We start from the raw sequence: 15,584 nt of genomic DNA on the forward strand, positions 1-15,584 counted from the left end.
GGCCTGGGGCCAGGGCTCCTCCGGAGATGACATTATCCTTGAGAACAAGGCGAATTATCAACCCTCTTGGCGACGGCACAGTGGGACTCTCAATGAAAGCACCAATGTCGGTGTCAAAACAGGCGGATCTTGGGTAGGGGGTCCCGAACTGTGCGTCTAGGATCGATGGTAACAGGAGACGAGGGACACGATGTTTACCCAGGTTCGGACCCTCTGTATGGAGGTAATACCCTACTTCCTGCTTGATTGATCTTGATGAATATGAGTATTACAAGAGTTGATCTACCACGAGATCGTAATGGGTAAACCCTAGAAGTCTAGCCTATGTGAATATGGTAATGAGTATCCCTATCCGGACTACGCTCTCCGGTTTATATAAACACTGGAGAGATCTAGGGTTACATAGGGTCGGTTACATCGGAGGAAATCTACATAGTCGGTTGTCAAGATTGCCTTCCACGCAAAGTAGAGTCCAATCCGGACACGGGTACAATCTTCGGTCTTCATGTCTTCATAGCCCATCAGTCCGGCCCACGGATAACAGGCCGGACGCCCGAGGACCCCTTAGTCCAGGACTCCCTCACTCGTCAAGGAAGCGGCTCCCGGATCTGAGATCGTGCGGCCGTGACGGAAGGGGCTCGAGGTGGCCGCCGAAGACCAAGCCATTCACGCAAGCCCTGGACACGATCCTCCCGACGCATGCACTCCTCGCGTCCTCGCGCCGCCGTTCTCTTTTTCTCTGCGATCTCCTTGCCCTGCCTGATGATGCCGACTCCTCAGCGCCCGGGCACTGGCCGACGCCCGCGAGTCCTCGGTGCCCCACCGTTTCCGTCACATCCGAGGCGCATAGGGAGCAGAACTTGCGCCGCCACCACTTGACCCCCTCCCCGCCGCAACATCAATCGAGATCCCAACAACTGCCTCGACATCGACAAGATCTGTTGCCAGCTTGCCGCAAGCTGCACCCTCCCCCCTCTCCCTTCACCATCGTGAGTTCAGCAGGAGCAGCGTAAACTCGCTTGAAGGAGAATGGGTCAGAAGGAGAGAGGTCAGGTTCCGGCCCCATGAAGAAATTAATCAATCCGATGAATTCTGTAATTCTTTCTCGAGATTTTCTGATGCAAAATTGGATCTTTGGGTTAGGATGAAGCTGCTGGGAACGCATGTGTGACCCCAAGAACAAGTACCGGATGCTGCAAATGATGAGGTCGGCCAAGGGCGACTCTTGTGAGGACGCCTTCGAGAGCATGGTCAGCATCTCACCTCTCACCTGAAAAGCTACCACTAACTCATTTCACATCATGCCTCATGCTGATTCGGTTAGCTGAAGTACTCCAGTTCCATTGCCCAGGAAAATCTAATGTGTGCTGAAATCTCTCCACATATTGTGTTTTCTGAAGTCTGGTGGGTCGAGACGAAGGAACAAAACCCTTAAGAGCTCAAACTTGAGTTCCGAAAAGATATGTAGAATGTATGTGTGCCTCTGCCTATTCATATGTAATTTTTCTATCTATTCTTTCTGCTCCCCTCTGATGCAATTGTGTATGGAGGAGGGGCTACCAGTGGTGAAGTATATGGTGCTTAGTAGGTGCATCATTTGTTCTACTTCCACATATTTTGACCTTGATTATACCATATAGAATCCCAGACATTATGACAAGGAGTCCTGGTTATTCCATTGATGCAAACTGTCAGCAAATTGTGTATTATATAGATTATGAGATCTTGCTAGGAAAACTGGATCATTATTCTGTGTATGTGATTATGAGGCTGGTGTTTATCTCTTTGAAAAACTATTAGTTACTCCAGAAAATTATTATTAGCACTAAGAAGAAGTTTCCGCAGTCAAAATTGTGATGACCACGTGGTGTTCGGATATCATCCTTGCTCGATTTGGGCATCGGTGGTTTTTGCAGCTTCACATCAAAGTCACCGGAGACAACGATCCAATGAATAGAGCTACATCGGGTTGGGTTGAGTGTGTGGTACATTCACCCTGATCTCATGTTGTTTTAATATATTTTCTCTTGAGAAATTTTTTACCTTCAGTATTTAGAGTACATGTATTTTTCCCTGAACTTTACAGTGACATATCACAAATGAACTCCGTTCATCTATCTGCACATTGTGGTCTGTAGTACTGTATATAGGTGATTGGTTTACTTAGTAGGCGAGTAGAAAATATATGAATATTGATTCAAGAACTGTGGTTCATTTATACAATTGAACTGTAACTTAGCAATATGATCGAAAGAGTACATGGATATTGATTCGAGTGTGACAACTACTTATCTATTAAGTGTGTTGATGGTCTTGGGTCAAGTTCAATGTTCTTGGGAGTGTTTATTCGAAATATTGCAGCTTGGTAATCAGTTACTTTCATGTCAGTTCTTCTCTAGCATGCCAATTGTATGCCTCTAATTCCATGATTGAATCTTCCCTGAGCTACAAGATTAAATGAGTTTAGTACTAAATTCTAGATTGTCATCTCGATGTATCTATATCTTCAGACGCTTGTGCATCCTTACCATGGATTGAATCAAGTTGATTCATAGCTCATGCCATGCTTCTATGTACTACCAAATGCCCTTTTGATACAGATCCAGCGAGGTGTCTTGGACTGATGGCATTTTGTTCTCAACATGTGTGAGCATTTCTGCTATGGACCCTCTATGTTTAATTAAGTGATAACATTGTTTCTTTGAAGAATGTAACTTGTGCCGTGTATAGCTGTTATTAGAGAGAACAACATTTGTGTCTTTCAAATAAAAGGTTTGTGCTACTTTTTTTGTGAGAGACGGCTTGTGTTACAAATTTCAGGGCATTCCATTCCTTTTTTGGATAAAGAGCTGCTTTTCTATCGAGGCAGTGTATCTCTTACTATTCCCTCAGTTTCGAAATACTTGTCGTGGCTTTAATTCAAATTTGAACTAAAACCATGACAAGTATTTTCAAACGGAGGGAGTATAACTTATGCATATTATCAGTATCCTTTAGTACGTTATATGAAATGTTTCCCAATATGCCCAAGTGAAGGTGTAGTTTTTATGAGATATTTCTTTAACACGAGCAATGGTGCAGATCAAAGAGTGCATGCATCGGGAGCAGGAAAAGGTGTGATGTGATACAGGTAATCAAGGAAACCAAGGTCTACCTTATCCTCTGCTTTTGTATGCAGAGTGATGAAATTTTTTCCATTCTTGGTGCTGTAATAGTAGCCAATGAAAATTATTTGGAAGTGACCCTATTCGTCTCACCCCTCATGGATACTAGCTGACAACGTTTCGACGATGTTGAGAGAAATATGCTCTATTTCAGGCATGCTGGCCTTGCTAAGTTCTAACACGAGTCCTTTTACTTTCGCTCCATTGCAGCTAGCATGTTATTGTAGTTCTGGGGGGAGGGGGGCTCATTTTAAGTCTTTAGTACTTCCCAACTGCTTTCTTATCTCTTTAGTGAAATGCAGAGTATTTAAGGTGTTCGTCCACATAGACTAATAATGGAATAACAAAAAATTAGGCAGGTTCTTTACTAGCTTCATTCCCTCCTCTGCGAGTTGCATGCTGTTGTTACTCAGTTCATTTTCTACAAACAAAAAAATGAGACGTGGATTTATGGCTTTATTTTTACTTCATTGGCATTCGCTAGAGTTTCTGTTGATGAAACATTTGTTTTGTGATGTCAGGAGGTTCTGTTTGTGACTTTGCAATCAATATTCGTAGATACAGTTCGTAGATCATGATATCTGCACAATCTCAATCTACTTCCAGTGACTATATATTGTATTAATGGGTTGTGTCAGGGTTATTTTATCAACTATTCAACAGTGTTGATCTACATTACGGTTTAATTCTTACACGAATTAATGTTGACTCGATTCCCTATAGTAGGTTGAGAGGCTTCTCCTCTCATGATTTACTCTGATTAGTTTTCTTGGCTCCATGCTCCTCGTGATTTCTTTGAATTTTTTTGTAGGAGCTCGATCAAAAATCACCTAAGAAAAATATGTCGTTCTTCTCTACAAGGGTTGCATGTGGAATTTGAGGAGAATCTGTGCACCAGCATCTGACTCCTTGATGTTGCTCTGATCATATTGTGTAAATATATTTCTAATAAAGCAATCGCCCGATGGTGTACATGTTAGAAATAACAAGATGTAATCATCAAGTGTGAGAGATGGCAACATCATGATGGGATGGTATGTACTGTTGTGCTCATCAATAGGTTAGTCTTTCATTCTCTTGCAGGCAGTATGCTTTTTGTTATGCAAACAATTAGGAAATATATAATTTCTATGTACGTCCAAATATATATAAGTGGTTGTTGTTAACACTGAATTTGGATTTGTCAACGGTCGCTGCATTTGGTCTATCCCGAGCCTCTGGCTCTGGATCATGTTCTTTTGATATCCGCCTGCCATGATATGTTATCTCTAGTTGTGGTTGTGGCTGGACTTCTGGTATGTGTTACCTCTATTTTTTTTCTCTGGACTAATTAGGGCCTGCTTCTGTTTTCTCTAATTGATATAATGGTTGTGGCATGCAACAGCCAAGCCAACAACAGAGCCAGGCTTAGGCCTGATGACGACTTGACAAATATGGTCAAGATGCTGAAGATGAGGAATCTGACGAAACTAAAGAAATAGGGGGTACTCTTAGCTTTAGTTCCTTATATCATTTTTGATGTCCATTGCTATGTATTTGTATAAACTTGCTTCAGCCATTATTGTCAATTGGCCGGCAAAAGGATTGCATATCTCTAGCCATCCAGAATAAGCGGACGAGATGATGTGCATTCATTTGGTGGCACAAAATCAATTTCCTTTGCCAACTAATAGTACATACATTAAGAAAATTGCTACGGTTGGCAGCTCTTCACTTCATGTTTTGAAATGTTTCGTGCGCTTGTCCCATTGAGTCACTTACAGAAGCAGGTACAACATGCTAAGTAAGCATCCAATTATTTACCCTATGTTTTGTATCAATCCGAGAAAGACGAGGACGATGGCTGGAAGGCAGGGCGTTGTTGGATGGAAGGGAGAGTGAGAGAGACATGAGGGGCATGAGGTGTCAAGTTCAGTGGGGTTGTCAAGGAAGTTTGAGGGAGACAGGCCACCATTGAGATTTTTATATCCGCTGGCATGCCCGCTTGCTTGCTGATGTGCGCGTGTGGTTGTTGTTGCCGCGCATGTGTGCGTGGTATGCCCCTGCCGCTGTGTATCACTGTGACGCTGTGTGCTTGCTGCTGTTGATCAGCGTGTGTGTGCGGTTGTGCGGTTCCTGCCGCGTTGTCTGGTAAAACCGCCATGCACTTCTTTTTCTTGTGCTGAACAATTCATGATCACTATACTACTGAACTCTTTCTTGAACAGAAGCCACGTGAACTTAGTTTGAGCTCTTATGTTGTTAAATGAAGCATGATTTTTAGTAAGCTAAACAATAGTTCTGATTTCCTCACTTAACAGAAAATTTTCAGTTCTATTTGTATTGTTCCAATCAGTTGTTTTTACACTGCTATGTAATTAGCACGCTTATATATCAAGTGATTATAGCATCTTGATTATTTCTGTCATGACTTTCCTTTCTCAGATTACTGATCCATGGTCTTCCTGTAGATTTCAATGCTGACTTGAATCCTGTTTGGAGTTGATGAAGATAATCCGCTGTGTTGTGATGCAATCACTAATTAATTTGAGAGAGAACAGTGTGGAATCAGAAGTAACGAGATGTGACCGTTAAGTTTGAGAGATGGCAAGAGAATGTGATATGTAGTCCTCTATATGCACCAATAATGCATTCACTTTTCACGCTTCTATGGTTGGTTCATATGTGGTTATCGAAGCAGGATAAGTTCTTGAGAAGGACTCTAATTGCTATGGACCACATGATTTCATATGTCGCTTCCTATTGCGTATTGCCGTTGACATTGGACTTGCTATCCTAGAGAAGTCAGTGCCAAATCTACCTCAGAATATTGGGATGTTAATGATTGGAGGTGATGTTTTTCTCTTCCATACCTAAATTTTCTTTAGTATAAGTCCATATAAATAAAACTGCAGTGTTCCAACTATTGAAGCCCTATTGTTAAATTAATTAATTTTAGCTATGTTATAGTTTGAGCTGAGGGCTTCTTGCCGTTTTTACTTCTACTAGATTCATTTGTCACAGAGTTTTAGAGCAGGGTACTCGGCAAATGAGTTAGATCACTTTTCTGTCTGAGAGTCGATTTTTTTTGTGCGTTAGATGGATTGACAAGTACCAAATATTGATGCCAAGCAGAACTAAAACATGTCCATGGATTACCTTCAGTCCCACATTCCAATCAACAACATTGGGCCGAGCGAGCGCGCGGGTGGCGCAAGAGGCAATGGGCAGCCGGTGAAGACTGAGTGGTGAGCGGCGGTGGCGAGGTCGAGCGGTTGGCACCAGCAGCGAGTAGGCAATTACCGTGACGGGCGAGCGGACGGGGCGAGTAGGTGTCCTGATTGCATCACAATTGGAATAAAGTAAACAATGCATACGTGTGCCCATTGACTGATTTTGTGTGTTGTGTGCTTGTGTTAACAGCCAGCCAAATCAATCAGCCAAGGGCCATTATGTACGTGAGTGTGTTAGCAGTGGGTATATCTGAAGATTATTTCTCAACTCGGCACGTGGGTAGAGACTAAAAAGACGATGCCATGGTAGCATGGCAGACCTGGCAAGTGCCACGAACATCATAATATTCTTCCTTTTCTTAATTCCATGATTTGAAAAATAATTTGCTCTGCGTGTGTAGGAACATAGCAGTCGGGCAAATGACACTTTGGCATCTTGATCTATCAAGGGAAATAATTTCTTTACTTTAGAAAATGTGGGTTCGGATTGGTCTGTTGAGTTATGGCTGGCTGATCGGAATAATTTTTCTATTAAAAAAATGTAGCAAATAGCATTTCATTAGAGATTGGTCTGTTGAGTTATGGTTGGCTGATCGGAATAATTTCCCTATTTAAAAAATGTAGCAAATAGCATTTCATTAGGGATGGCTTTGCAGCAAATTACAAATCGCGCAAACCAAGCCAACGCCGCCTCGTCGCTCTCGCCGGGAGCGACAACAACCCCCGGTCTCTTCTTCGCCATCTTAGCCGGCATCTCCTCCATCCGGATGCCCTGCGGCACGAGCCACTCTGCCACCGCATGGGACTCGACCTCCGGGAAGTTTAGGTCCGTCTTCGGTCGTCCGGCATGCCACACTGCCACGTCGTAGGCACGCGCGGCCTCATCGGCGGTGGGATACGTGCCGAGCCACGAATGCTGCCCAGCGTCGGAGAACTCCAGTCCGAAGTTCACAGAGGGCTTCGCCCTCATGCCGAAGAAACCAGACTTGCCCTTCGGTGTCTTCTTCGGCGCAGTCGGGGAGAGGGCGGCGGCTGACGGTGTCCTGGACTAGGGGGTACTCACCACATGGTCTCCCGACTAGGTGGATCGGGCCGAGGACCCCCACAACGGTTCACTCATGGGCCACTTCGGGCAGCTCATGCCGCATACAAGGAGTATTCCACAAGACTTGGTGATCAAGACAAGGACTCCTCTCCACCAACGTATTCGGCTAGGACTCTTGTTATCCTAGGCCTCCGGTATGTTATATAAGCTGAGGCTAGGCTAGTCGATAGATTATTATGACATTACTCATCATACCTCTAGGGTTTAGACCACAACATATAATCTCGAGGTAGATCAACTCTTGTAATCTTTATATTCATCAAGATCAATCAAGCAGGAAGTAGGGTATTACCTCCATTAAGAGGGCCCGAACCTGGGTAAACATTATGTCCCCTGTCTCCCGTTACCCATCGATCCATAACACACAGCTCGGGACCCCCTACCCGAGATCTGCCGGTTTTGACACCGACAATGGTGTTTTCATTGAGAGTTCCGTTGTGTGATCAGCAAAGGATCAATGGCTCGTCTGCAGATTAGCTGCAATGTCAGCATCTTCGTCACCGGCTCGACTGGTCACCTTGGCTCGACCGAGGACAGCACTCCACGTCGGATCGTCATGTTCGGACAATGACCTTCATCAACATCAACTCCGATCTCTCTCAAGATCACGGAGGAATCATCCACGGAGCCCGGGGGCTCAACGTCAACATTGCCCCCGTGTGACCGTGCTATTTTTCTGGACAGCAAACTTGTATCCGCTGCCACCACCTCCTCGAGCATCGCTTTGACGATTCCTTCGGTGGAATTGTGCGGGATTAAGTCTACAACAACCATGCAAAATTTCGTCGAGTTCCGATGGAGGAATCTCTGGCAATCTACGATATACCAGAGCCCTGTCAAATCTGGATGGGAATCCGGACGAGTTTAGGGCGTGGTCTCCAGAGCCCGGCTCAGAGGTCCTTTGGAATATCCAACCGTTCATCTGCTGTGGAAATCCCATATCCACCATCCCTCCAAATTTCAGCTCGATCCGACGGTTCAAACTCCGGGAACCTTCCGATGACTGGACCAATTTTCGGATCTGTTTTCTGCGCTAATACGAATCCGGCCCGAGTTCATGTTTCTTCATGAACGGGATATTGGACAACCCCTTTGAAGGAATTTTTTTCTAGGGTATTGCGCCTTGTTTTTAAACACGTGTCCATAAAATTTTAAGCCTCCTCTGAGGTAATCTTCACCATCACGTTGGTGTCAAACCAGTCCGGCAATATTGCTCCACGGCTGCCGACCTGCGCTAGACACGTCGTCGCTTTGTTGAGCCGAGCTCAACTTCTTCAGATCCCCATCTCGGCGAGCCAAACAAGAGTTCGGAATCGCCAAGAATAAATCATCACCAACATCGCTGCCCCACGGATTACACGAAGCGGGCACACCGGCATCACCTCATGGTCACTTCACCAAACTGGCATTGACCGTGTCACAAGTTAAGACCTGCGTCGGCATGGCCGCACTGTTGCTTCTTCAAGCCGATGTCCATCATGCCGAACTGCTTCAACACCTCGGCTGACATGGTAGCTGCAACATCTCCTTACCGACCTACTCCGTCACCTCGTCTGGACCGGGGGCTTCGCCATCTCTTCATCAACCTACTCCGGAGACTTCGGCATCACTAGCCGACCGGCTTCGTCACGTTAGCTGGACCGGGGGCTTTACCTCGGCGAGCCAACCTTTGCCAGCATCGCCATCTCGTCGCTTCATCGCCCATCAGGCAATGGGTGTGCGGATCGAGTCCCAATTTTGGGAGCCACTTTCCTTCGGATCGCTACAACAAATAAACCAGGTGCTATTAATCCTAGTAATTTTTTCTTGTTTGGGTTTATTTTTCCCGAGGAATTATTACTCTGGTTTGTTCCATCATCTGTACATAGGTCTATCAAATGATGGCCGCATTAACGATCGTTGCGCGATGGTTCGGTCAGTTTCCCGTCCGCAGTTCGGCGAACGCCGCATCTAGAGCCCGGATCGCCCTGCAAATTCAGGCTTTGTCAGGCATTCACTGCATCACGCCGACGCCTTGCATCGACGTTGGCTTCGGCACCAGGCCACATCTCTTTAAATAAATTATTTTTGCGTAAAGCAATTATGCAAGGATTTTATATATATATATATTATTATTGTTTGGACCGCACTATTTTATGTGTGTAGGTAATCGACTTCGACTGCGTCACGCGGTCACTTCGGCAAGCCGACGTCGTCGTCCCAATCGGCATAAATCGGCTCGCATGATCACCTTGTTGGTCAAATTGCCATACCGACATGTTCGGTTGCCTCGGGGACTGTGGCATCGTTGAGAGAACTCTACCTCATCGACTGTTCGGCACACGGGCCATATTTCTTTTATTACTCACTTTGCATAAATTGTTAATTGTGCAACTTTTTTAATTTATTATTATTACTATCATCTCCGGTTTGCATTATTTTTTGTGCACAGGTAAATGATCCGGGTCGGGCAGTGTTATCACCTTGGCGTACAGACATACCACGTCACCTTGGCTGGACTGGGGCCTTCGTCCTCACTTCATTAAACCACGCCGGGGGCTTCGGCGTCACTTTGCCGGCCTGCATTGGCCGTGCTATGTCACCACTTTGGAGTGCCGAGCTCTTCGCTCCGCCACCTCAGGACCGGCTTGGGGGATGGAACCTTGTCCCGCATCAAGCTCGGACCGCGTCATCAATGCCGAACACATTAACCAGCTAAGTCGCTTTCATGCTCAAAGACTTTCAGTTTTAAATTTTGTTCGCTTTGACCAAGCATTGTACTTTTTTGGCAAAAAGTTGTTTGTGAAAAACTTCCTTGTCAAAACTTTGTTTGTGACACACAAATTCAAATACCCCGTTTACTTGGGGGCTTCCTTTATGAAGCCTTTCCTCTTGCATATGATTATACTTGTATGGCTTCGTTCCTTGTTCGTGTATTACACCACAATATGCACCATGTTGACTTAAGTGTTCCACAAGCTGGGTTGCCTTGCTCCTGTGTTTACCCCTACGTTCCCGATTGTTCGGCTAGGGAGTAAAGGGAGCACCTCTGCGATTCTCACGATCGGGTCATCCGAGCCGGACCTCAGACTGGGTGAAGCCGAAAGCTAGCGCTCTTATTGTTTTCAATCATGGTCGGCACACAACGGAACTCATGAGTACAAAAATCTATTGCACAAGTCTCATAGTAACAATGAGCAACCGAAGAAAGGTATCGGTGGGGGTACTATTTTCTTCGAAGATGCTTCTTACACTTCGTCAGTAATATAGCATAAGTTCCCTGAGCGCGCTTTGTCTGTTACAGCCTTATGGCCTGATTGCCTGGTTATCAGAAACGCCGTCGATATTCTCGACAGGTGGAGTACATAACACTTTTCGGCCCTTGACCGAAGAGGGAGAAGCCGACGGTCGGTTAAGACGTGTTTAAAGTTCGGGTGAACACAGATATGATATTAGTGCTTCGGTACGTACAATCATTATACATAAAATTCTTTTACCCAAAGTCACTTGGGGGCTCTTAAATTAGTATGAGTTGTTTTATAATAAGTGTTCTTCTTCTTAGTCGTTGCAAAGTCTTTTTCTATCACTCCTTTTTTCGACGCGGGTGTGTGGTCAATAGCCGAGGAGCCTAATTTCTCTCTCAAAGCCGCTAGAGTTTAGTTTGCTAAACTAGCCTACGAGAAGTACTCCCCCTTCGGGATAGGAGGTTGAAGCCGTAGGCTGGCCCGCTTGAAGTCTTGAGATAGGATGTGTCATGTTAAAGCAAGACAGAAGCACCTTTTTTTCTAAGACCAATTTTCAATTTGGCACCGAACACTTGATCTAGTTCGGATGTCCAGTTTTTACTGAAGTTTTTTGGTTTTCCAAGCCTATGGCACTTTTAAACTATTTGTGTGTTTCCAGCATTAGTCTCGCAGTGCAACGCCAGACACCTTTAGAGATTCGGCAAAAACATTCTCGGACATTGCTATATATGCATCGGTTTCGAATTGTGTCTTTGGTCAATAGTTGGGTTGCCCGGCTCCTGTGCTTGCCTCCTACGATCCGCTTTGTTCGGCTAGGTGAGCAAAGGGAGAACCACTGCGATTGCGCTTCCAGCTAGCATGGTTAAGCGCCTCAGTGGAGAAAGCCGAAAACTGACTGTCACAATATGCGTAAACTGGTCAGCGATCCGATGACTGTATTAAACTATAAGGTCGATAGAGGTCACCCCGTGTTAAATGATGGTCTTCATAACATTGGCTGAAGTGTTTACGGCTTGACCTCGACTGTCGCCGAACACTAACCGGGGGCTAGTAACTGGCCTCCCAACTTTAAGTTCCTATGACTAAGTGAAAGTTATAAAGCCCGCATATCTGATTGCCCTATTTCCGCTAACACAGCCGCCTTCGGGCACCGAGACGTCGGCTAAGGGTTGTTTTGTTATGCGGAAACATCCTGCGTAGCATCTACAAGGGGGTGGAAGCCGACGATGGGCCGCTTTCAACTGATAAATGGTCGCAATGGAGTGAAAATAAACATATCATGAGCGTTTGTATTCAATATACGAGGGCCGCCTTCCACAATCATCGTTATAAAGCCATAAATATGCATCAATTTGACTTAAGATTTTGGCCAAGCTGGGTTGCCTGGCCCCTGTGCTTACCCCTACGTTCCCGATTGTTCGGCTAGGCGGTAAAGGGAGCACCTCTGTGATTGTTACTACCGGGTCATCCGAGTTAGTACCTCAGACTGGGTGAAGCCGAAACCTAGCAATCTTAAAGGATATAATTGGTCGGTAACGATGGAAGTGAAAATTTCGGTTCATCAATACCATAGAGTTCGGAAACTTTCTCCGAACTAAATCCTCAATATTTTCCTCCCACATTGATCGGAGGTGAGGTTTCATGATCATGGTCAGCATGACAACCCAAGGAAAGGAACCGATAGCGGGACTATTTTCCTTATGTTTCTTACATTAAAAAAGTAATATAACATATCTCTCCGCGTACCTTTGTTTATAAAACTGTATGACCGGATTGCCTTGTTTGCCGTAAACCTTTGCCCTTATAAAGGCTTAATAAAGTAGGACAAACACTCCCCAGCTACTGGCCGAGGAGGTTGAAGCTGATGGTCGGTCAACAAAGTTTTGGACAATGCGGATCCGAGCATTAATGATGTCAAGTACTTGGATACAAAGAATTATTACACATAATTTGTGATTTTACTCCGGATATCGATCCTTAATTCGGCCACATGTGACCACATTAAGGCTCGGGGGCTACTGGGCTTCACGCTCATTAATTATAAATATTAAAGGGGCACATCGATCCCCTGATCTGGTGTTGCCACCCGACCAGTGTCTCGGGGGCTACTGCATTGGCAATCTAATGCAGAAAATTTAAGTGCAATATAGTTTTCGAGGAGATTATGATCCTCACGTTGGTCGGCCGCACCCAATGTCGTGGTATTCTCACGGGGGGGGGGGGGGTGTAAGGCGACAGATGCCACAAGGGCTTTGTGTGAGGGTAAGACTGCTGCTGATAGGCCCGGGAGCGGGTATGCGAGTAGCACGCGCTAGTTTACCCAGGTTCGGGGCTCTCCGGAGAGATAATACCCCTACTCCTGCATGTCTGAGCATATATATCTGGGTTGTACATCGGGCAGTACAAAGCGCTCCTAGAGCTGTATCTGGGGGCAGTGCCATGGGCATCTGGCTCCATATATGTGTGCACAAGGCACGCTTTAGTGGCCGGCCATGAGCATGGCCGTATGTGTGCTTGGGCATGCTTGCCCGTGGGAATGGATGGATGGATGGCTAGCTAGCTCTCTTGCTAGCTAGCTTGCTTGTGTGTGTACGTGTGAGTCCATCCATGGATGGATGGATGTGTGTCTCCTTTTATAGGAGAGGGTAGCTTTGTATCTAAGCTATGTGGAGGTATGGGAGCAAGGCATGGTGCATGTCATGCTTGTCCCCTAGGTCACTTCATGAATAGTGCCAGGGGACAAGTGACACTATACATGATGGTGTTGCGGTACGGTTGTCTTGTCCGCGGTATGGCCGTCTCGTCGGGGTCTTGTCGATGCCGGGTCGGGCTGCAGTCAGCAGCCGGCTAGTCGGTGCAGTCGGTCAGCTGGCAGCCGGCCGGGTGGAGCAGTCGGACGGGGAGCCGGCAGGAGCGGCCGGGCAGTCGGACTGAGGGGCTTTGCTAGCCCCGATGTCTTGAAATATTGTCTCGCCGTCTTCGGGATACCCGTGTCCAATTACTCCGACACCCAACCTGAGTCTCGAGGACTTTGCACACCGCTTTTTGTGTCCCGAAGTATTCTGCCAAGCTAGGAGTTGATCCTCAGGCCGATTTTGTGAATCAACCTAAGTCTCAGGGGTTACTGGGATCAGGTCTTATGTCATCCTTCAGGTGCATCTCGGGATTTCGACTGATACACACCTTGAGGGCTACTGGCTATATATCTCGGTAGAGAATAAATTGCACCAATCAAAAATATTGACAAAAAATCGGGTGGTGCACCACCTCGGAAGCAGTCCGGCATAAAGCTCGGGCGCCAGTGGCTGGTTCCATAGAGGGCATTTCCAGCATTAAGCTCGGCTAAACTCCTTCAACTTTTTTGAACCAAGGTGATCTATGACACCTCGGATATAGTCCGGAGTTGGAGCTCGGATACATTCCGGCGTTGGAGCTCGGAAGCTGTTCGGCGTTGGTGCTCGGCTGAAAAGATACCTCGAATACAGTCCAGCGTTGGAGCTCGGACGCAAGAGGACACTACCGCCCGGGAACAACTTCAAACCCGAGGTGTGGCATAAAAATAACAAGGCATTGATTAAGGCCGATAACTTAAAGGAGCTCCTCGGATACCCGACGTGTAAACTCTTCGGATTTACTTCGGTGATCCTCAAGATCGAAGATGAGAAGATTTGTTGAACCAGTTTTCAAGACCAACGACCAAAGATGAAGAACGGTTCAGAAGGATCGAGGAGCGTCCCCAACTTGAAGACCGGTTCAGGGGGCTACTGACGGTGTCCTGGACTAGGGGGTACTCACCACATGGTCTCCCAACTAGGTGGATCGACCTGAGTCTCGAGGACTTTGCACACCGCTTTTTGTGTCCCGAAGTATTCTGCCAAGCTAGGAGTTGATCCTCAGGCTGATTTTGTGAATCAACCTAAGTCTCAGGGGTTACTGGGATCAGCGGTCTTATGTCATCCTTCAGGTGCATCTCGGGATTTCGACTGATACACACCTTGAGGGCTACTGGCTATATATCTCGGTAGAGAATAAATTGCACCAATCAAAAATATTGACAAAAAATCGGGTGGTGCACCACCTCGGAAGCAGTCCGGCATAAAGCTCGGGCGCCAGTGGCTGGTTCCATAGAGGGCATTTCCGGCAATAAGCTCGGCTAAACTCCTTCAACTTTTTTGAACCAAGGTGATCTATGACACCTCGGATATAGTCCGGAGTTGGAGCTCGGATACATTCCGGCGTTGGAGCTCGGAAGCTGTTCGGCGTTGGTGCTCGGCTGAAAAGATACCTCGAATACAGTCCAGCGTTGGAGCTCGGACGCAAGAGGACACTGCCGCCCGGGAACAACTTCAAACCCGAGGTGTGGCATAAAAATAACAAGGCATTGATTAAGGCCGATAACTTAAAGGAGCTCCTCGGATACCCGACGTGTAAACTCTTCGGATTTACTTCGGTGATCCTCAAGATCGAAGATGAGAAGATTTGTTGAACCAGTTTTCAAGACCAACGACCAAAGATGAAGAACGGTTCGGAAGGATCGAGGAGCGTCCCCAACTTGAAGACCGGTTCAGGGGGCTACTGACGGTGTCCTGGACTAGGGGGTACTCACCACATGGTCTCCCAACTAGGTGGATCGGGCCGAGGACCCCCATGGCGGTTCACTCATGGGCCACTTCGGGCAGCCCATGCCGCATACAAGGCGTATTCCACAAGACTTGGTGATCAAGACAAGGACTCCTCTCCACCAACGTATTCGGCTAGGACTCTTGTTATCCTAGGCCTCCGGTATGTTATATAAGCCGAGGCTAGGCTAGTCGATAGATTATTATGACATTACTCATCATACCTCTAGGGTTTAGACCACAACATATGATCTCGAGGT

At 46.4% G+C, this 15,584-nt stretch overlaps 1 protein-coding gene and 1 long non-coding RNA gene across 6 annotated transcripts; one reads left to right on the top strand and one right to left on the bottom strand.

Annotated features, from left to right (window-relative positions):
- The first annotated feature begins 534 nt into the window (after positions 1 to 534).
- On the top strand, positions 535 to 6,759 carry LOC109739027 (uncharacterized). 5 transcript variants are annotated; one of them, XR_012205135.1, is made up of 6 exons: positions 535 to 1,048; positions 1,144 to 1,250; positions 1,352 to 1,471; positions 1,917 to 3,130; positions 3,976 to 6,471; positions 6,567 to 6,759. It is a non-coding gene; the product is annotated as an uncharacterized lncRNA (long non-coding RNA). The 5 variants fall into 5 exon arrangements; XR_006672262.2 differs by having other exon boundaries at positions 538 to 1,048; positions 3,976 to 5,994; positions 6,243 to 6,759; XR_006672260.2 differs by having other exon boundaries at positions 538 to 1,048; positions 3,976 to 5,994; positions 6,279 to 6,759.
- A 224-nt stretch (positions 6,760 to 6,983) lies between these two features.
- LOC141042968 (uncharacterized) lies at positions 6,984 to 7,346 on the bottom strand. Its single transcript, XM_073511883.1, has one exon. It carries the CDS (start codon positions 7,344 to 7,346, stop codon positions 6,984 to 6,986), a length of 363 nt encoding a protein of 120 aa, XP_073367984.1.
- Positions 7,347 to 15,584: the final 8,238 nt, after the last annotated feature.

This window comes from Aegilops tauschii, chromosome 3, assembly GCF_002575655.3.
Source record: "Aegilops tauschii subsp. strangulata cultivar AL8/78 chromosome 3, Aet v6.0, whole genome shotgun sequence".
In the NCBI taxonomy this organism is placed as follows: Eukaryota; Viridiplantae; Streptophyta; class Magnoliopsida; order Poales; family Poaceae; genus Aegilops; species Aegilops tauschii.

What these genes read in the sequence shown, in the direction of transcription:
- LOC141042968 (XM_073511883.1), bottom strand. Translation starts at nt 7,346, where the DNA reads ATGAGGGCGAAGCCCTCTGTGAACTTCGGACTGGAGTTCTCCGACGCT.